A 21,174-nucleotide genomic window follows, 5' to 3' on the forward strand; every position below is an offset into this window, starting at 1 on the left:
CCCTTTTTTTTTTTTTTTTTTTTTTTTTTTTTTTTTTTTTTTTTTTTTTTTTTTTTTTTTTTTTTTTTTGTGATGATGACGGCGCAGTTGAACCTTGCTCTCATGCCATGTCGACTTTGCAGGGATACTTTCCAGCCACCTTTGTGTCCTATGACTTGTCAGCCCGCGCAGAGCCGACCGTACTCAATGACCCTGCCGCCTTGCCCTCGGGTCAAAGCGAACCGGCCAAATTCAATGGCCGCTCGGCGAGCACCAGCACGGTTGCATCCACCCTCGCGGAAACGCCTCTACCACCTCCACCCGCGGAAGAAATCGACCAAGAGCTGTTTGTGCGCCTCGAACAGATGCTGCTGAGTGCCCAACCCGGAGATCAAGCCATATTGCCGCAGCTTGATGAGCTGCAGCGCCAGTGCGATGATCAACTGTCAGTCCCTGGCCATTACCTATCGACGGTCCTCTTGAACTCATTCTCTTCCAACAGCCCTCTAATTCAGGCCCCTCACATCAATTTTTCTTGACCGGCCCTAGGCCCCTGTTGGAGACGCGAGTGCAGCAGTACGACAACCGTTTGGAGCGAATGAACAAGCTTATGGAGCACTACAACCTTTTGATGACGCTCTACGAGCGTCTGTCAACACAAGCACCAGCACGAGCTACTGTGTCTCACCGGGCGCGCATGCATCCGTCGCAGCCCCCACCCCAATCCCAGTATCCACCCCAATCCCAGTATCCTCAACAATCCCAGTATCCCCAGCAGTCCCAGTATCCTCAGCAACCCCCGTATCCACAGCACCCCCAGCATCCGCCTGCGGGCGGCGCCTACACAGCCCCCGACGCCGTTGGTGGTTACCCCGGCGGACCTCCTGCTGGACATCCAGCGGGGGCACCTCCGCCACTTGCACACCAGTATGCTTCCCACTCGTCTCCGGGCCAAGGTCCTTATAACCAGCCCCAGACATTCGGCGCAACCAACTCCCAAACCGGACAATATGGCGGACCGGTGCCGGCATCTCAAGCTCAAGCTCAAGCCTTCTCAGCCGTGCCTAGCCACCAACCGTACCCCGGCGCACCACAGCCAGCGTCATCTCAAACAACCGATTTTCGTCATCAACAGCAGGTACCACCGCAGCACCAAGGACAACAGATGATGTACCAGCAGCAAGTACCTCCACAGCAACAAAGTGCCTCAGCTGGTCATCATTCGGCGGCAGGACCCAGCCCAAGCGCTGAATATCCACCATCCAATCACGGCTATACGGTACCCTATGGGGGCCCGCCTCAGGGTAATTATTCCCAGCAATACAACTGAGCGGCCTGTCCCATCTATCAGTTGCCCGAGACCATTGCCTCACAGTTGTGTAGATCCCCCCTATAATTCAATTCACAACTGATTCCGGTTCTAACCCATCGCACAAGAATTCCCATGTCAATTAGAAAGTCGACAGACAAACAAATACCAGAGGAAGAAACAGAACCAAATGTGTGGATGGAAAACCACGACGGATATCTCAAAATGTCAGGACTAGCACCAACAATCCTATTATTATCGTCCGCTCACCTTTTTCGGCTGCCTCCGCTTGAGCAAGCGAGGACAAACGAAAGCGGGAGGGGGGAAAAATAAAAATAAAAAAATATTACACAACCAAAGTGATCTCCTTTACTGCTCAGGCACAACAACATCTGGGGCCTGTTGCAAGTTGGCGAGGCGTCGAATTTGCTGTGTCACATCGAAAGCAACGTTGAGAGCCACTTGAACTTGGGTATTGACACCTCTGTCCGTGTGTGCTTTCCCAACGGTAGATGTGACACGAAGCATGGCCTGACAAAGCTGGAGCAAGAGGTCCACCATGTGTTGGTAGGCAGCAGCAGCGCGTTCCACGTGTTGGTGACAGGCCTCTTGATAGGTATCCAGGTTTGTTGTGGCCGCGCGCACCTTGGCGCTCCAAAAGCTAGAGCTTTGCTGCATCTGTTGTGTTAGTTCTTCCACCTTTGCAATCCAATAGCGCTTCTCTGATGGGTCAGTTGGGCCGGGCTTGTTATTTGAAGGTCGCGATGGGCTCGGTGGCAAAGGCTCGAGACCTGCTGGGCGCGGAATGGCTTGAAGAGCCCGGAAAAGGGGCCACGTTTGACTGGCCCGCTGCAGCTGCTGCAGTTCTGTTTGGAGGCGCGCCAAGTCCGGCGCTTGCTCCGGGTCATGCCGAGCAAGTGCCTCGGAGACCTGCTCAGCTACAAGTTGAAGCTCTGCAATGCTCATGTCATTGACGTCCCAGTTCACAACCGAATCGCGCGAGCGAAGCGGCGAGCCCGTGAGCCGAGATGCCTTGATGGCAGGCGTCTCCTCAAGACTCGTATCTAGCAGTTGACCTCGCAATTGCTCATTTTCAGCCAGAGCCACGTCTAACTCCCGACGAGCCGCCTGCGCCTGCTCCTCCAGCTCCTGCAAAAAGTCCCGTTAATGAGCAAAGCATGGCGGGGTCGTCTCATCAGTCTTCATGATTAAGTCAAAGGACCCGAAGCGTGGGCGCCAATGATGTGCAGGCACGCATCTTTCCCCCACCTTGACGTGGCGGTCCTGCTCGCGACGATTTGACATTTGCTGGTCATAAAGCTCTTGAAGTTGGCCTGCACCCAGAACAAAATCAAGCCGGGTGAAAAACACATATCCAGAAAGATTATCACACAAGTGGGCTAGAGGTCCATGCCTCCACCCGACACGATAGCGCTTGAACATCAAGCTTGGGCGGTGCAATGTGTCGACGCACCGGTGGCACTGTCCAGCTCTTCGTCCTTATCTGCAATGAGCGTATCAGTACTTGAGCGCAGATCCTAAACAGAACAATGATGCAAATGCTTGTTAGTCACAAAAGACGCTGGGACTCATACATCACGCAGCCATCAAGGCATTTCCATTCACTCCTTTTTTTTTTCTTTCTCTTTTCTCTTTTTTTCCCCCTTTCCCGCCCCCATCCTCCCCCCACCCCCGGGCTCCAGCTGTCCCTTCCCACATGTCCATGAGATCTCAACTCACCACAAGGTCGCGTTGCAACTTGTGATTTTGCTGGCGCAGGCGTTCGACCTGCGACTCGTAGCGAGTCTTGCTCTCACCGAGTTCCCGCAAGAGCTCTCCCTTCATGCCATCGGCCTGATTGGTCAACTTTGTCAGAGCATCGCGCAAGAGTGCGGCCTGTGCTGCTTCTGCATCTCGGTCCTGCTCAGCGGTGGTCAGCTGTGCTTGCAATGCGCCAAGCTGGGTCTCGAAATCGAGCGCGGCCTGCTGGAGTTGCTCCATATCTTTGCGCGCATGCTCAAGTTCAAGGGCTTGCTGCTGCAACAAGGCAGCCTGTTCTGCCACAACCGTGTCAAACTGCCGGCGACCAGTTTCCATTGTCGTTTCCAAGTCTTGCGTTACGTCTTGTTCCTGTTCAAGCAACGCGCTGAGTCGATTGTTTTCGGCAGTAAGTTCTGCTGCTGCAGCGGCCACATCTTGCAAGCGCACATTTTCAGCTTCAAGCCGCGCCAGGCGATCTCGCTGAACTACCCCGGCACGCAGAGCCTCTTCTAATTGCTCGGCTAACTTGGCCTTGTCTGCTTCAAGCTGGTGTGCGGTCGCATCAAGGGCACCATTGTGTGCAGGGGCAGACCCCGCAGCGCGCAGCTGTTCATGCATGCCCTGGTTCTCCTCATGCAGCTGCGTAACGTCAGCATCCACGGCTTTGCTGTTGCCGCTGGTCAATGCCAGAAGAAGATGCTTGTTTTCATCCTCCAACTTGCGGATGGTCTGCTTGTAAGCCTCAAGTTCAACCTGCATTTCTTGGATTGAAGCGTTTGAATTGGAATTGGACTCGGTGATGTCGCTACTTGCGGCTGCGTCAACGGGGGATGAAGATTGAGAGCCATTACAAGTGCCATTCACGGCGCCGTTCTCAGTGCCGTTTCCAGTGCCGTTTTTCGTGCTGCGAAGACGACCCTCAGTTGCTGTCAGAAGGTCGGCCTCTGATAGATCCTCGCTCTGCGCCAAGCCAGACACCTCAGCAAGTCGGGCCCGCAAGCGAGCTCGAGCTCGCTGAAGCTCGACCACTTCGCCAGGCGGTGACGCATCATCGGGTGGGCCGTCGTCGGGGCCAATGATTGCTTGAGATGCTTCGTGAGGGAGCGGCGAAGGCGTATGCTCGGCGGCAGTGGCATTGGCTGCCTCAGCAGCATGTTCAAGGTCAACGCTATCCATAGAAGTGCGCTGGCGCTTTTCCTTGCGCAACTCAGTCAAAAGGCGCGTGTTTTCCACGTACAGGTCACCAATACGAGCTGTGGCTTCATTGAGGGCAAGGGACAACTCCTGGAACTTGGTGTTGACTGAGCGCTTGTCCAATTCCAGCTGGCGATTGGCCTGGCGCAAGACATTTAGTCCCTTCTCTGCCTCGAGCAATCGGTGGTGTTCGCGATCGTATGACTCGCGTAGCTCCTGCATCTGCGTGCGCAGCTGCTCGCGCTCCTCCTCCAGCATTTGTAGTTCGTGGAGGGCATTAATGTCCCCACCAAGGGCAGACATGTGCTCAGCAACGGGTCGCAAGAGAGTGAGCGCTTGCTCCACTAGGCCTGCCTGATCAGAGCCAGGCACGTGACTACCATCCAACAACTCGGTGCCAGACATGGAGCGGTCCAAAATCGAGATGACGCGGCGGAGCGCTGTCTCCGTGTTCGTGTGAGCGCCCTCGTCGCCGGGTAGAATGAGCGAGGTTCGACGCCGCACGGAAGCATTGGCGTTCTGGGCGCGCTGCAGGGCCACGTACAACGACTCGTTGAGTCGGGCCAGGCCAGCTGACTGCTCTTTGATGTCAATCAGTCGCTGGTCGTGGCGAAGACGCTTTGCGCGCTCGTGGTGCAGCTTGTCCCTGAGACGCTGAGCTTGACGATCGTGGTTGGCTTGCATTTGCGCGATGGCTTGTCCATGGGCTCGTACGATCGTACCGTGATGGTTCATGAAAGCGTGCAGTTCTTGTTGCATGATGGCGATGTTGAGGTCTGACTCCTTGCCGGCTTCGGCAGCCTGTGTTGCAGCTACTTCTTGCGCCAACCGCTCGCGCGACTCGCTCTCGGCTTCCAACGTAGCAATATTTTTCTCGGCTTCGGCAAGCTGGGCGGTGAGTTGTTGGCAGCGCTCGTCTGCTTCCAAAAGACGATCAATCTCACGGCGCTGAGCCTGAACCTTGCCTACAAGGCTCTGTAGCTCATGGCTTTGCTCTTGGATGGTGGCCTGGTAGCCAGCGGTGGCGCGCCGAAGTGAGGCCATTTCAGCCTGTAGTTGCTCGTCCTCCATGCCACTGCTCTCCCGGCGACTGTTGGCAGACTCTGTTTGTCGAAAGCGCGAGAGCTCATCCTGGCCCTCGGAACAATCCGCGGCACCCGGTTGTTGCTCTGCGAGGAGGTGACGTTCGCGGATAAGGCCCGTGTAGCTGGAGTTGGAAGAGTCGGTGCGTGGACGATGATGCTGCAAGGGGCTAGGTACGGGGCTCGGAGAGGAGCGGTCCCGCGGGTGGCCGTTGGCTTTGACCGGCGAGGCTGGAGCACTATTGTTATTGTTGTTGTTGTTATTGTTGTTGTTGTACCGTTGGTGGGTGAGGCTTTGGAGAAGCAGAGTGCGATAGTCAGCCTCCACTTCTTGTAACTTCACGGCAATGGTGTCTTTGGCCTCGGCTTCCCGGACGAGTCGCATCTCCTTGACATGTAGTTCCTCTTGCAGGGCGTCATGCGATTCAACGAGCGCCTTCTTCTCAGCAATGACTTCAAGAAGTTGGGCGTCCTTGTCATCGAGCTGCTCCACGAGTTGGTCGGTTAGAGTGGCCACTTTTTCCTCGAAAAAGGACAGTTGTTGCTGCAGCTGGTGATTTTCGTCGGCTGCGTTGAATAGCTCAGTCTGCGCCAGTTCCAGGCTAGCGCGCAATTGCTGTATGTCAGCGGTCAAGAGCTCATGCTCGTCGTCGGCATGTACAACATCCGGTGCGGGCTCGGCCAATCGCAGTTTCAACGCCTGGTTTTCGTCACGGACACATCGGAGCTCCTTGGCAATTTCCTGGGAGAAATTTGAGAGCTCCTCATAACCATGTTGCTTGATTAAGGCTGCAGAGGCCATCTCGGACATGCGGAGGCGAAGATTGTCGGCCTCGCTCTCGGCCAACCGTTCGGCAGCTCGGGCTTGTTCAACGTCGACGGTGAGGCGCGAGATGATAGCGCGAGCAGCATCCTGCGCATCTTCGGGTATATAGGAGAGCAGTTCATCCAAGTGCTGACTACCGTGTTCCTCAAGATCGGCAATGTCTTGAATGGCGGGGAGTTCAGGGTCGTCCGCTTTGCGACTGGCAGCCAAGCGGCCGTGCAGATTAACGAGCTGCTTGCGAAGCTCCCAAATCTTGGCGTCCTTTTCCGTGAGGAGGTCCTTCACAGATTCAATACCGTTGCCACGAAGGGGCTCCGATGAGCTGGCGTTTGGATCGTGAGGGGTTCCTGGTTGCCGCTGGAGATCAAGCGAGCCTATCTCCATGAGAGCTTGACGAATGGCATCGCGAGCTTCGCCAAACTGCTGATGGAGCAGAAAGCGGTGATCTGTGTAGTCTCGGAAAGACTGGGCCGTCACCTCACGTTCCTGCTTGAGGGTAGCAAGCATGCCGGCAAGTTTGTGGGGCGAGAAGGAGAATTGTGGTGCCTCCTAGGTGCGCGTCCCAGAAGCGGCACGCGTGCAATGCATCGATGAGCCTGGCCGGTTGGTCATATGCACGTATTTTTGTGAAGGCTGGCTGGGCCTGTTTCTTTCCTGCCTACCTGCATGGCCGTGGTGAGGAGAATGCCGATGGACTTTGCATCTTGCACTGAGATGGGTTCGTCCTGGGCGACGGCGCGGTCCACCCAATTGACAATGGACTTGAGGGCCATGGTCGCTCTACCGAAGGAAGGGGGGGGAGAGGGGAAGCACGGGGCATGGGACATGGGGCATGGGGCATGAGTTGGAAATGTTTCACTGGACAACATCGCGTTTGGTTGCGGCACTCACGTCTTTATGGGAACCGGGTTCAAAGAGTGATCGAGCGGAGCACTGGGGGAGTTTGGCGCGAGCGCCGCTCCATCTTCGAAGAGCATGGGTCAAGGTCAAGCAAGACCAAGGAGGGAGCAGGTCCCCGCCCCGCGATCCGGGTGCGTCAGCAGATGAAGGCAAGGGGCAGGGGCGAAAGGGTGGCAGGAGGTGAGCAAAATAAGATTGTCAAGGCTGATTTGGAAAGGGTCAGCGTAGATGGCTTGCAAGACCAGGCAGAGGAGTCTTGAGCGCGAAGAAATGGGCCAGGTGCTCGTTTCGAGAAGAGGAGGTTGACAAGATGTGGTCGGCAACGATACAAGATGATGCGTGCCAAAGTCGGAGGTGGTGCGCTGGCGGTGAAAACAGGGTGATTTGGTTGCGTGACAAGGTGTGCAAGTATCGCGATGGTTCTTCGTGCCGGGCTCGCTGGACACGGCGCAACTGGCTCGAACGGACATGTGCTGGGCGCTCGCGTTGTATGCAGTGTATACCAGCGTGAAGCAACGCGGTGTGCTGTGTGCTGTGTGCTGTGTGCTGTGTGCTGTGTGTTGGGTGTTTGTGCTTGGGACTCGCTCGTCAGGGCGCGACCGTCGAGACAAAAAACAAAACAAAACCGTACCTTGTTCGTGTCCGCTAATCGTCCGCAGCACCCACACGACACAGGGCGGGCACTTCAAGAGGAAGAAGCCCCCGCGCTAAGAGTTGGGGGACGCTTGCACGACGAAGGAGCTACCCGCAAACGACTGGCTGTCGAGTCGTATGTTGCATGCCAATGGCCATGAGATGCAAAAAGGAAACAGTGCTGCTGAACACGGTCGGAAGAACGAACGTACGTCCAATTGCAGCTTCAGCTTGGTGAAACCCAATGCATCAACCGACAGGCACCTCCTGGCTCGGGTCTGCGTTGGGCTCGTCGTCGTGCAGAAAAAAAAAAAGCCAAGAGAGAGAGAGAGTTTGAGAGTTTGAGAGAGAGAGAGTTTGAGAGAGAGAGTTGAGAGAGAGAGTTTGAGAGAGAGTTTGAGAGAGAGAGAGTTTGAGAGAGAGTTTGAGAGAGAGTTTGAGAGAGAGAGAGTTTGAGAGAGATGGAGAGAGAGAGAGAGAGTTTGAGAGAGAGAGAGAGAGAGTTTGAGAGAGAGAGAGAGAGTTTGAGAGAGTTTGAGAGAGTTTGAGAGAGAGAGAGAGAACCCATCCACACACAACAAAGGGGTGCGGTACGGCAGCATCAGGAATTGGAGGCCTTGTCGTTGTCAAGGAGGTGTGCTTTTGGCAGTGGTATTTGGCAGTGGCTGTGGTAAGGGGGTCAGGGCGGCTGTGGATGCGTGCTCATGGCACGAGTGTTCTCCTGAATGATGTCGGGTATGGTTCCTACCGCAATGTTCCGTCCCGATGATTCGAGTCTGTGTGTGTGTGTGTGTGTGTGTGTGTGTGTGTGCGTGCAGAGGATACATGGCGATCCATCGCAGCCCCCACCTCCCCACCTCCCTGCCAGCCGTTGATATGCCCTCCCATGTCAGAAGACAAAACCTAATAAGCATCGCGCTTGTCGCAGACCTGCCACATGACCCCTGCCGCCATCGCCGACCTCCAGGCAGCGCTGCCATTTCTTCGAGGTCCATACTACTGTACCTTCTTCCTTAGAAACCCAAGCAGCCACCATCTGACATTGACCATTTACCATGGTAGCATAAACCCGACTGCTTTCGCATTCTGCCTGAAAATGATGACATTTTCAGTGGTGGTGTCACAAGGCAAGGACTTGTTGCAGCTTCCTCTTCACCTTTGTTTGTTTAGCCACACGCTCTTGTCTCTCTCTCTCTCTCTTTCCCTCCCTGGGTCTCTGAACCTTTACTAAAATCAGCAAGTAAACCTTTGATTACCCTCACTCACCCACACGCACTCTCTGGCCCATCCTGCTCTCTCTGCCTCTTTGATGTGTGACATTTATTCAGCCGCCGTCATTGCTGAACGGACAGCATCACACACGGACGGCGGGTGTGTGTGTGTGGCGTATGGTGAGGGCCCACGGGCTGGCTGGTTGGTGGTTTGGCCTTTGGCCGTGTCTCTGCATGTTTGGGGGGTGGGGGGTGGGGGGTGCTGGTGCCTCTGGTTTTGCTCGGATGGGTTGCAGCTTCGTGGAGATTGTGTTGTTTTGTGACGGCAGCCCAGCGCGTGCGTGGCTCAGACTTGACCTCACCGCGGACGCTGCACCAACCTGCCGCTTCGACTAGGCTTCATTGAGGGAAATTGCCCCGCTGTCGTCGACGCACCCCTTGATTTGCATGTCGGGCGGCCCAGCTTCTGCTCTTGCGATAGCGGACTGATATCTCTAAAAGGCTCAAAGACACAACAGGGGAACAACGGGGTCCGCCCCTGCCCGTGCACCGATTGCGGCCGCCCCTGCCCGTGCACCTATTGCGGCCATGGCAATGGCCCTCCGCTTGGTCGGCCTGGGGCAGGGTCACCGGGCTTGTTTGTGGACTGCGGTTCTCCTGCTCGTCCTCACCGTAACACGCGTCTCAGCCACCTGTTCTTACGGCACCTATATGAATGAGGGCGCCTGCACCCCCTGTCCAGCTGGTACGTCCCCGGTCTCACTGGTCCTTGATCCTGTCAAAAGCAACCATGTGGCCAACCAAACAGATGTGCAACTGCCTCAATATCCGCCCCTCACAAGCATGTTGTGTATCCTGCCGTGTACCTCTTGCGTAAATGGGTCTGGCCCCCCACCCATCCCGTGATGTTTTAATTTTATTTGATTGTTTTTAAATTTGTGCTTTCATAAATTATTCGACAGACTCATACCAAGACCAGGCCGCCCACAACGACACGAGCTGCACGGGCATGCAAACATGCCAGATCGGAGAATATGTCAGCCAGCCTGGCGATACCTCTTCTAATCGTGTTTGCCTCGAATGCACCGGCAGTTACAGTTCCTCAGTAAGCGTGCTCTCCCGCGCCTTTGCAGCCCCCGACCCCTGGACTTGCTGCGGCGTCGCGCGCGCCCGCAGCTTATCCTTTCTTAATGGTTGTCGCACGCGACCTGTTTCGTAGACAAATGCGGCGAGCTGCGTCACTTGGACCACATGTAGCCCCGGTACCTTTGAGGCTGCCTCAGGCACTTCGTCGACTGATCGCGCCTGTGACCGTTGTAGTTTGAATACCACCTTTTCTGGCCAGCCGAATGCCGTCCAGTGCGCCTTTCTGAGCAACTGCACGGCTGGCAAATTTGTGTCCCAACAGCCAACGACATCCACAGATCGAGTTTGCACTGACTGCAAAGGCGAGACCTGGAATGACCAAGTCAGTCGCCCTTTCCTTAGTTGTGACGATCGAACGTTTGGTTGGCGGTCTTTCTACCACTTTCCGCTCCTGATGAGACATGCCGCGTTGTTTCGTACCCATAGACCAACGTCGCTTCTTGCCGGACAGCGACCGTTTGCGCCCCGGGAACATACATTAGCACGCCTTTTACTCCCGTCGCCGATCGTGGCTGCACCAACTGCACCAACGGCCAATACTCTGATGAGGTTTGTTTGCTCTCGTTGCGCATCATGGCAAGCCCAGCTCTGCGGTCCACTGTCGACCCAGCCTCACATCAGATCCCGTCTTGCACTTGTACTGCAGAACAATGCTTTGTCTTGCACAGCCTTCTCCATGTGCGGTCTTGGCCAACGCCTAGCTGTGCCTGGCAGCTCGACCCAAGACAACACCTGCGATGCGTGCCCCGCTGGAGAATACCAGTCTCAGGCGGCCCATGAAGACACCTCTTGTTCCCCCTGGTCCTTGTGTCAAGCTGGCGAGTATGCTTCTGTCCTGCCCACCGCATCCTCCGACACTATTTGCACAGCGTGCGGGGCTGAAACCTTTATGAACGAAACAGCGCATCAAGAAACTGCCTGTTACCCCTGGGCTCGCTGCGGCAAGGGCGAGTACCTGCTTTCAGATGGCACTCCCAGCTCTGATCGCCAGTGCGCTGCCTGCTCAGCTGGAACTACGTACATGGATGAAGCCAATCACGTCCACACCTCGTGCAAGACCTGCGACATTTGTGCAGCCTATGAAGATGTGCGCACGCCCTGCAACGTGGTCAACAACACCGTTTGCGCCGATTGTCGTTGTCCAGCGGGTTATGCCAAGCATGACTGCTTGGCTGACTGCATGGTATGTCCCTTTTTGGATCGTAGTAGTCGCAGGAGTAGTAGTCATTGCAGTCGTCGTTTGCATTCTGTGCTGCGAGCGTGTATGATGCGAGCTTGTGCGTCATAGCTGACAAAGCCCATCGTTGTGCATTCTCTCAGCCTTGCCCAAGTGGCGCATTTCAAGCCGGGAATTACACGAAGCGCCTTCCTTCTTGCAGCAATTGTTCAGCGGGCACCTTTTCGGAAGAACCTGGCCAAGCCACCTGCACGGTGCGCTCCCAATCCTTTCTCATCAACCTGTCAGCTGGTTATTTCTTCCTTCTCAACCAACATGTACCACATTGGCTCACTCGCACCGCATCTGGATACTGTTGTTGCCACTTGCAAACCAAACACAGCTTTGCACAGATTCTTACGCTCCGGAGGAAGGCGCAACATCTTGCCAGGCATGCCCTACCTGTGGCGCCAATCAATATCTCTTGGGTTGTGGCGGTCCTTCGGTATGCGTGTTCCATCCCCTACGCGCACGTGTGTCACCGCATACGAAACCGCATACGAAACGCTGTGTTCTCCACTGCTGACGCATTCAACCCCTGGCGTCTGTTCTCAGCCGGGCTCGTGCCCATCGTGCTCGAATTGCACGGGAATCAACGAGTACCGCATTGGCTGTACGGGCAATAACGCCGGCACTTGTACTGCTTGTGAGGTACGATCTTCTGGTTTCTGTGTGATCGAGTCATTGCGCTTGCTTGTGTCAGCAGTCAAGCCAAGCGCGCCTGCCTCAAACCTGCCGCCGTGCATTGTTCAACCCTGTGCAGGCATGTCCATTTGGTGCTATCCGCACAGATTGCTACAACACCTTTTCGGGTGGTTGCACTGTAAGCTGGCGTCCCATTTGAAGTTTCGGCTTGTGCTTCAGTTTCAGTCTTTGGCATTTATGAGCAAGGGTGGTCAAATGCAATCTGAAAAGCTCAGTGGACATGGGCCTTTCACTTCAATTTGGCTCATGCTAGACGTGCGGAGAAGGAACATACAAGAGCAATGATTTCACCTGTGCACCATGCAGCTCGGGTACTTTCAACAACGTTTCGGGTCAAGAGGCTTGCACGGTGAGGAGCTTGTATTCAGCTTGCCATGTCGTGCTTGGGTTTGTCTTGCCTGCGTTACCTCCTCATCTTTGATTCTTTGATTTGGTCATGGACGTAACGAGCAGGCCTGTCCCGCCGATACATATCAACCAGCCAATAGAGCCGTGACTTGTATCACTTGCCCTGACATTTGTGAAGCAGGCTCATACTTGCACAATTGTAGCGGCTCATATCATGGAGACTGTCGCAGTTGCCCCGTTGAACACTGTCTCCGAGGCCAATTTCTTCAAGGCTGCTCGTACACTTCTCCCGGCGCTTGTCAGATGTGTGCACCGTGCAGCCCAGGCTTTGAACGGCAAGCCTGCACCGGTACCTCACCTGGTTATTGTGCGGTACGCCTCGCCTCAAGCCCCACCTGGCTTGACAACTTAACTGCACCACCGGGCTTACTCGTCTGTGTGCGGACATCCTTGCCAACTTGAAAAAAATAGGCATGCTTGGCGGGTAAATATTCCGATGGACAAGCGCCTTGCGAAGAGTGTGCCCCAGGCACTTTTACAGACGCTTTGAATAGCAGCTCTTGTCTGGTTTGTCCTTGTCATCGCTCCACTCTGTTCTGGCCAAGCCAGACCGTTTGGACTGTGCTGAATAGTTTCATTCCTTCTCAAATGGGAACTGCTGTCCATCACCGTCATGCGTCTACTTCACGTAGGCTTGTCCCGAGGACACTTTTGAAGCAAATTATGGCAGCAGCAAGTGCACAAACTGTCTCGAGTGTGGCGTGGACCAATATCGTCTGGGATGTGGAGATGACGAGCCAGGTATGGTTACTGCAGTCGTCGAATTCCTGTTCATGGCTCTATGACTAGACTCAAGTCGTGTGACAATACCTGCCATTGCAGGTACCTGTGAGAGCTGTCCAAGCTGTCCGCAAGGCCAGTGGCGCTCCTCCTGCAATTATACCAGCGCCGGGAGCTGCAAGCCCTGCGCTCCATGTGATCCGGGCTACTTCCGTCAAGGGTGCAACTATACATCCGAAGGCACTTGTGTGGTACGCATGGTCGACCTGAGACGGCCAATTCGAACCTTCATCCTCAATTTGCCTGCCTTTTGTCTCGTGGTTTTGGCTCTCACAAAGCTGGCCGTGCGCCGCCACGCCAACAGAAATGCGAAGAAGGCTATTTTAATGATGACGATACAACTTATATTACGGCCTGTGCCATCTGCCCAGAGGCCAGTTTCCAAGATGAACAAGGACAGAGTAGTTGCAAGGTTGGCACATGTCTTCTCAGTTTGGCTTGGCTGACACAGCCACCCTCTTACAGCCCCAAGCGCCTCCCTCGGCCCAAACTGATTTCTCTCACATATCTTCCACTGGCTCGCATGCGCTTTGGCCGGTGAATACTGGATTGCAGACTTGCCCTGAGGATACTTACCAGAATCAGCCTGGGCAAATTGCTTGCATTGATTGCTCTCCGGATTGTGGTGATGGTAGCTTTCGCCAGGGCTGCGGCAGCTCGGCACCCGGTGGTTGCATGTCATGTTCGGTGCTCGGGTGCTCGGGCGGGCAATATCAAGCAAACTGCTCTGGCTTGGACATTGGTGTCTGCGTCGATTGCCTTGGGTGTGGCGTCGGCTCCATCCGAACGGGCTGTGCGGCGCGGTCGGACGGAGAATGTGAGGTAAGGGTCTGAAAGTCGGTCTTCTTTCCTCTGTTCGGCACAATTCTTTGTTTTGAAGAAATAGGAAGTAAAAGGACTCACACTTGTTTGGCCTGCGATTGCTCTGAATGCCTATCCCCAGCAATGCGCCTCAGGCAAGTTTCAACCAAGCAGCACTTATCAAACCATTTGCAGTTCCTGTGCGACAGGCAAATATCAGGATGTGGCAGGCCAGGGTAGCTGCAAAGATTGTCCTGCTCAACAGTACCAGGACCAGACTGGCCAGTCAACATGCTTAGCCTGTCCGCAGGATTGTGCTGCTGGCTCATTTCGGGACGGTTGTGGAGCGAGTTCCATGGGATCATGTACCACGTGCGAAAACGACTGTCCAGACCGCAGCTACCGCTTTGGTTGCACGGGCCTATCCCCTGGCAGCTGTGTCTCTTGTCCTACGTGTCCTGCTGGGCAAAAACGAGTCAACTGCAGCTATCTTAGCGAGGGCAGCTGTCAGGTCCGTGCTCCTCCTTGCATTTGCTCGACTTGGCGTGACAGATGGATGTACAGGTATTTATTCATAAGGTTTGGCTGGCTTTTCGAATCGTCGGGCGCAGGATTGTGAGCCTGGCACCTTTCAGCTACAAGCTTCAAATCTTGCCTCCTGCACTGCCTGCGCTTCATGCGGGCCAGGTGCTCGTCGCTTAGGCTGTGGTCTGAGCAATGGCGGTCAATGTCAGGTGCGCGTGTGAGAAGCTTTAGCTTTGCTTTGCGTTGCTCATCACGACAGTTGGCCTTCTGTCTTGATTTCTTAATCTTCGACATCTGACTTTGTCTGCTGGCTTGGACCTCTCGATCATGATAGTCGTGCGCCGAGGGTTTTTATCAAGAACAGGATGCCTATACAACCTTTTGCTACCGCTGCGCCGATCTTTATTGTAATGCTGGTACGTGATCAAAGTTGTTCTGGGCAAGAAAAAACAAACAAAAAAAAAACACATGATCGTCCTTGCGGCTCGCGCATCCCGTTACTTTCTCTCATTGTTCCACCATCTTTGGTGAACGTGTGTATACGGCAGGTTATCATCGACCGGATTGTGGTTTTAATACGAGCGGGTCATGCCAGGTCTGTCGAGTGACCGTTGCAGCCGGCTCTCTTCGAGATGGATGCCGGGCTGACGTACTGCTGTCTGTGCGTATAGGCTTGTCCAAGCAACACTTACCAGCCTTATGACGCCACCAGCACGTCCACGTGCCTTGATTGCGCTACGTGTACCACCCCTGGCCAGTATCGTGATGGTTGCGGCAGCAGTGACCCTGGGCTTTGCCGGGTATGCTTGCCTTGTGGACCTTCCCATCCTCCCAGGAACAAGAGGGAATGGTCCTGTCCTGCGTGTGCGCGTATACGACTGTATTTACACGTTGGGAGAGCGTATCGTGCCTTCACGCAGTTTGATCGTTCCCACTTGCTCTCAGGACTGCCCAACTGGCAAATTCCAGGACGACACTTCGCTGAGCGCTGGTGCCTGTAAAAACTGCCCTAGCTGTGCTGCTGGCGAATATCTGAGTGGCTGTGGTATTTCCTCACCAGGCAGTTGCCGGGTGCGTTGGTGGTTCATTTCTATTCTCCACTGCTCTTGTTGGCGCGCTCGCCCGCCTGATGCACCCTGGCTCACACCTTAGTTGTGTGCCGAGGGCACTTATCAAGATCAAGTTGGCTCTTACACATCATGCAAGGCCTGCCCCATCTGTCCTGGTGGCACGGTGTCTCAGGGCTGTGGGGGAAGTAGCAATGGGACCTGTGAGGTGAGACCTCTTTGGCTCCGGATTTCACTGCCTTTGTCGCGGCCTTTCACTCATAGCCCGACTCAATTTTCCATCCAACAACCCAACATGTACAGGCCTGCCCAGTCGGCGAATATCAGGTTGCAACCAACAATTTGGAAACGGAGTGCGACGAGTGTGGCAGTTGTAGTGCCGGTGAATACCGGGAGGGGTGTGGGGCCAGTTCACCTGGAGCTTGCAAGGTCTGTAAAGCTTTGAATCATTCATGGCCATTCGTCGTCAATCTACTTGAATCGGCGCTTTGCCGACGCACGACGACAATCTCAAGCATGTTCGGTCCGTGTCAGGCGTGCACATCCGGAAAGTATCAACTGGCGCATGACACATACCTGGATCAATGTGAGGACTGCGCTGCTGGCAGCTATGCCGCCTCAAGCGGTTCGACCACTTGCACCGTAAGTTGATGGAACGCACGCTTTGATGATCGCGAGGTGCCGTCTTTCCTGGTTGTCTGACAACGGGTCAATGGTTTTGCTACATTTGCACGCTCATCACGTCGTAGACTTGTGCAGCGAATCACTACCAGCCCGACAGCGGCCAATCGGCCTGCTTACCCTGTGAAGTGTGTCCGGATGGCCAATTTCGCGAGTCTTGCGGTCCCGTCCAGTCCGGTTCGTCCACGCGGCGCTGTTCTCGTGCACGTGTGTGGGTGGGTGTTTCTCACATGCTGTCACTCTGGGGGTCACCTAATGATTGCAACACTTTTGATATCAGGGAAATGTACCACATGCGGCACTTGCCCAACTGGTCAATTTCGCGATGGTTGTACTGGTTCAAGTCCGGGTAAGTCGCACCTAAGCAGTCACATGTGTCAACGCACGTTTTTTGCTCGGGAGTTGAACAACGCGTGATCCCTTTGCTGGTGCTTGACAATGCTTTTTCCAGGCGTGTGCCGTAGTTGTGGCATCTGCCCGCCTGGACAGTATCGTGATGGCTGTACCGGGCGCAGTGCTGGTACTTGCAAGGTCAGTATATGTTATATTTTTTCCTTCAAAAACCTTAGGTGACTCGTTCATTTCTTGACTCCCTTTTGTGTGTGTATCGTGAGTAGCTATGTGCGGCGGGAACTTATCAACCTTCCAATTCATCCGTCTCATCCTGTATATCCTGTCCGGCCGGCTCGGTTGCCGCGTCATCCGGCGCTGCCGAGTGCACGGTATGTGCCAACCTTCTGATTTCAACCAGAAATGGGCACTTCCTTTTGATCTGTTCTCGCTTTTGTGTGTGACCACGACTACTCGCTTGGTGCAGGCCTGTCCAACGAACCAGTATCAGACCGAACCTGGACAATCATCTTGCGCTGTGTGCCGTACCTGCCCAAGTGGTGAGACTTTGCAAGGGTGTGGCGGTGCCAACGACGGAACCTGCACGACGTGTGTGGCTTGCGGAACCAACCAGTATCGCAGCGGCTGTACGGGTCCGGCACCGTAAGTGGACCTGCCTTCCACGACGCATGCATTTGCACATTTTCTCTTTCAGCTCATTGTGTGTGTGTGTGTGTGTGTGTGTGTGTGTGTGTGTGTGTGTGTGTGTGTGTGTGTGACAGGGGAACTTGCCTCGATTGTGGCGCGTGCGTGACAGGGCAGTACCGAACTGGCTGTGCCGGCCTGAGTGCAGGCACCTGCAACGTAAGGCATCATTTGCAACCTTGTTCCAGCTTGGCGTGGCTGATGAGAGTGCTCATCTGCTCATCTCGGGTGGCCCTTCAGGCTTGTTTGCCAGGCACATACCAGGATGCGACCGGTTATGTAACCAACTGCAAGTCCTGTGAGGCTGGCAAGGCTCAGCCATCGGCCCAAAAGAGCTCGTGTGAAGTGAGTCAACGTCATTGAAATGCGTCTTATGACTGCTCTCACCGCATGCATTTCATGCCTAGTTCTGCGCCTCCGGCACCTATCAAGATGAGACAGGACAGGAGCAATGCAAGCAATGTGGGTCAGCCCGCATTCATGATCACCTGTCGTGATGGTTCACACCCTTGCCGGTTTTTTTAACTTTTTTGTCGGCAATTGCGCATCATTTTCTGCAGGCGCTGGATGCATTAGCGGGCAATACCGCGTTGGCTGCTCGCTGGGCTTGCCTGGCAATTGTGTGGCATGCGGGAGTTGCCCACGTAATTACCATCGCATCAACTGTGTTGGTCTCGTGGCGGGCGAGTGCAAGTTGTGTGCCACATGCCCGGCAGGCCAATATCGAAGTGGCTGTCAAAATCTCACCGAGGGGAGCTGCTTGGTAAGTGACTGAAAGCCATCGTTTTCCTTGTACTCATGACTTCCGCTGTTTCGACGTTTTTTTTTTCTTCTAACACACGCGCTTGCCTCTCCCTTTGCACACACTCTCAGGCTTGTGATGAAGGCTACTTCTCGACAGGGCAAGCATATGCTGACACGTGCACGGCTTGTTCTGCTGGCTTCTACCAAGGACAAAAGGGTAAGGATCGGTGTGTCACATTGCATCTTCTGATGTTGCAACACTCATAGACTTGCAACCATTGGGTCACGCTGCGTTAGGTCAATCATCGTGCTTGCCATGTGCCACCGACACGTATCAGCATGCCACGGGCCAATCGGCTTGCTTAGCCTGCCCGTCCTGCAGTGAGGGCACCTACCGGGTGGGCTGTGGGGCTGCTAGCGAAGGTAGTTGCCAGACATGCCAGACGTGTAGCGATGGCTCGTATCTTGTTGGGTGCTCGGGTACATCTCGTAAGTTTGACGTTTCTGCATCTCTTGAGTTTATCCAAGCTGGTTTTCTTTGGTCAAACGGGATTGCATTCATCATGTCTTGCCTTTTGGTATGTTGTGCTTGCGCTGCAGCGGGTGCTTGCGTTTCCTGCGACGCCAGCAGATGCGCCCCGGGCGAATATCTGGCTGGCTGCACCGGCACTGATGCAGGCAGCTGCGTTGCGTGCGCTTCGTGTGAGCCAGGCAAATATCGAAGCGGATGCAGTGCACGCAGCGAGGGCACTTGCAGGGTATGCATTGCACTGTCAAACGAGCCTGTTCCGCTGTCGATTGCATGCATGGCCAGGAGAAGTCAACATTTTTTGCTGCGGGCTGGTTCATTTTGATTGATGAAATTTTGAAACGTGCGTAGGACTGCACTGCAGGGTTTTATCAACCCAACACTAGCCCTGTGACCTCATGCACTCGCTGTCCAGCCGGCAAATATGGTGACCAGACTAGCTTGCCAGCTTGCAAGGTGAGTAGCGCGCTGTCAAATATATTGAGGTGGTAATTTGGGTCTTGATTTTCTGGAGTTTGACTTTTGATTGCAGCCAGTTAAATTTGTCAGAGCTTTGATGTGATCTTTTACTCACGCAAGCATGATCGCTTGCAGGACTGTGCGGCGGGCAAGTACTCGGCGGCGACAGGCGCACAAACTCAGACAACCTGTGAGAGTTGCCCTACTGGCAGATATTCGGCTGCAAGCTCGACCTCTACAAATGACTGTCTCTCCTGTTTGGCGGGGACTTATTTGGATGGTGTCGGCACGTCTCCATCGGATTGCAAGGCCTGCCCTGCCGGTCAGTCCTACCTTTTCGCTTCTGAAATTTGTTTTGTGTTGTTCCTCAAGCTCGAGTGCCATTCTCGAGTGCTAATGCCACGTACTTTTGGGTGGGGTGGGGCATCAACAGGGACTTACTCTTCAGCTTTGGGAGCCAACTCATTGGCTCAATGCCTCAATTGTCCGGGTACGACGTGACTGCGCTGACTGCTTGATTTGATTTTCAACGTATTTTTGTGTAACCATGTCTCTGATGTTGAGCTGGGGTTAGAGTGGGAAGAGGGGTTGCCTTAAGTGTTGGTATTTCTTAGTGACTTGATGGTGTGAGCGTCTGGACTTTACGTATTGGTGCTGACGCTTGCCTGTGTAATGATTTTATTGTGTTTTGTTTTGTTGTGTTGCCATTTAAAAAAAATAGCTGGTAAGTACAGCAGTGCCACTGGTGCAAGTAGCGCTGCAGCCTGCACAGCGTGTCCCACGGGCCGATATGCACCGGCCGGATCCACAAGCGTCAATGCTTGCACAAGTTGCCCAGCGGGTACCCAATTGGCAACTTTGGGCGCATCTGAAGCCGATTGTGCGGCATGTCCTGGAGGCAAGTACTCCGCCGCAGGCTCTGCTAGTTGCACGGACTGCTTGGGCGGAACCTTCTCCTCCTCGCGGGCGGAAGCATGTGGTGTCTGCGAGGCAGGTAAATTTTCGTCACAATCTGCAACGACTTGCACCAATTGCGACCGGGGAAAAACCTCGGCTCAATCAGCCTCCAGCTGCGATGCTTGCGCTGCGGGTAAATACGCCGATCAAACTGGCAGCCCAACCTGCAAGACGTGCGAGGCGGGCACATATTCCCGTCTGGGACAGTCCAACTGCACTAGATGCAGTGATGGCCACATCAGCACCGCCATGGCCACTAGTTGCACTCGCTGCGATGCTGGTACATACAGCAATTTGGGCCACACGGTCTGTAGCGCATGCGTGGCCGGCACCACGTCCAATCTTCTACGTACGGGCTGTGTTCAGTGTGGCACGGGCACGTATGCCGATGAGGATGGCTTGCCGGCCTGCAAATCCTGTCCCATGTGCGGACCAGGCACCTTTTCGGTTGGCTGTGGCCTCGACTCGGCGGGAACTTGTCAGGTACGCAGGCCTTCTAAATAGTGTGCCCGCACCAAATGTCAGCCCCAACATCACAGACTTTGAATCTTGCTTCATCAATTTGTACACGCCTGATTGAATGGTAGCCGTTTGCATGCTGTCTTCTCACTACCTGTTCAAACTTAGGCTTGCTCGGGCGATACCTATCAACCAGTAGAGGCCTATGTGACCTCGTGTGTGAGCCGGCGACTCTGTGTGGCTGGGCAATACGCGCCAGTCGCGGTGACGCCATCCACCAATCGCGTTTGCCAGAGCTGTCCAGCCGGTACGTTTTTACAAAAGGATCCATGTCGCAGGCACACGGTTGCTCCTTGTGACATGAAGTTGGAAGAGAACGCACGCACACACACACACACACACACACACACACACACACACACACACACATACATACACGCGTGCAGGGAAAGTTTTGGTTACTCTTTTTGGCTCAACCCTCAAGAGCAAAATGGTGTTCCTCAGGCCAAATACAACCGTTGACGAGCCACGCGGAGATGTCTTGCACACGTTGCCCTGTCGATACGATTGAAAGTGGCAATGTATGCAACGGTAAGTCTTAGCTCCGGGAAAAATGAAACCGACTTTTTGTTCCCGCCCTGATGTCCCCCTCTCATCCAGGCCCTGTACCTTGTGTCCTTTGGGCTCACCTAAAAATAAATACATGTATATGGCAGCATGCGAGCGTTCAATCGGATTTTACCAGGATCAAACAGGGCAGACTGAAT

General features: G+C 54.5%; 3 protein-coding genes across 3 annotated transcripts in view; 2 read left to right on the forward strand and 1 right to left on the reverse strand.

Moving 5' to 3' along the window:
• Window positions 1-1,309, forward strand: part of MONBRDRAFT_32567 (uncharacterized protein) — a gene marked incomplete at its 3' end in the record, with an annotated part of 3,167 nt that extends 1,858 nt beyond the window's left edge. Inside the window, exons 7-8 of the mRNA XM_001746044.1 lie at window positions 218-424; window positions 529-1,309. Of these exons, the coding sequence (XP_001746096.1) occupies window positions 218-424; window positions 529-1,309 (988 nt within the window). The remainder of the gene's footprint in view (window positions 1-217; window positions 425-528) is intronic.
• Window positions 1,310-1,414: 105 nt separating this feature from the next.
• On the reverse strand, window positions 1,415-8,286 carry MONBRDRAFT_32568 (uncharacterized protein; the record flags this gene model as incomplete). The annotated part of the gene is made up of 8 exons (XM_001746190.1): window positions 1,415-2,437; window positions 2,558-2,622; window positions 2,763-2,826; window positions 3,029-3,864; window positions 3,901-6,700; window positions 6,814-6,931; window positions 7,683-7,696; window positions 7,897-8,286. The coding sequence occupies 8 exons, from the start codon at window positions 8,284-8,286 to the stop codon at window positions 1,658-1,660; spliced, it is 5,067 nt and encodes a 1,688-aa protein (XP_001746242.1). The 3' UTR covers window positions 1,415-1,657.
• Window positions 8,287-9,483: 1,197 nt separating this feature from the next.
• Window positions 9,484-20,978, forward strand: MONBRDRAFT_25768 (uncharacterized protein; the record flags this gene model as incomplete). The annotated part of the gene is made up of 38 exons (XM_001746045.1): window positions 9,484-9,640; window positions 9,858-10,000; window positions 10,115-10,363; window positions 10,468-10,590; window positions 10,743-10,863; window positions 10,911-11,224; window positions 11,813-11,908; window positions 12,021-12,080; window positions 12,216-12,311; window positions 13,003-13,111; window positions 13,193-13,341; window positions 13,455-13,562; window positions 14,037-14,462; window positions 14,563-14,685; window positions 14,811-14,892; window positions 15,025-15,071; window positions 15,422-15,547; window positions 15,629-15,751; window positions 15,847-15,972; window positions 16,078-16,185; window positions 16,293-16,401; window positions 16,505-16,573; window positions 16,676-16,755; window positions 16,842-16,946; window positions 17,042-17,217; window positions 17,270-17,325; window positions 17,372-17,418; window positions 17,500-17,604; window positions 17,820-18,022; window positions 18,133-18,230; window positions 18,301-18,401; window positions 18,884-18,988; window positions 19,127-19,313; window positions 19,425-19,481; window positions 19,713-20,254; window positions 20,315-20,431; window positions 20,576-20,714; window positions 20,854-20,978. The coding sequence occupies 38 exons, from the start codon at window positions 9,484-9,486 to the stop codon at window positions 20,976-20,978; spliced, it is 5,307 nt and encodes a 1,768-aa protein (XP_001746097.1).
• Between the last annotated feature and the right edge of the window lie 196 nt (window positions 20,979-21,174).

Source organism: Monosiga brevicollis, genomic scaffold (genome assembly GCF_000002865.3).
Source record: "Monosiga brevicollis MX1 MONBRscaffold_11 genomic scaffold, whole genome shotgun sequence".
Classification (NCBI taxonomy): Eukaryota; class Choanoflagellata; order Craspedida; family Salpingoecidae; genus Monosiga; species Monosiga brevicollis.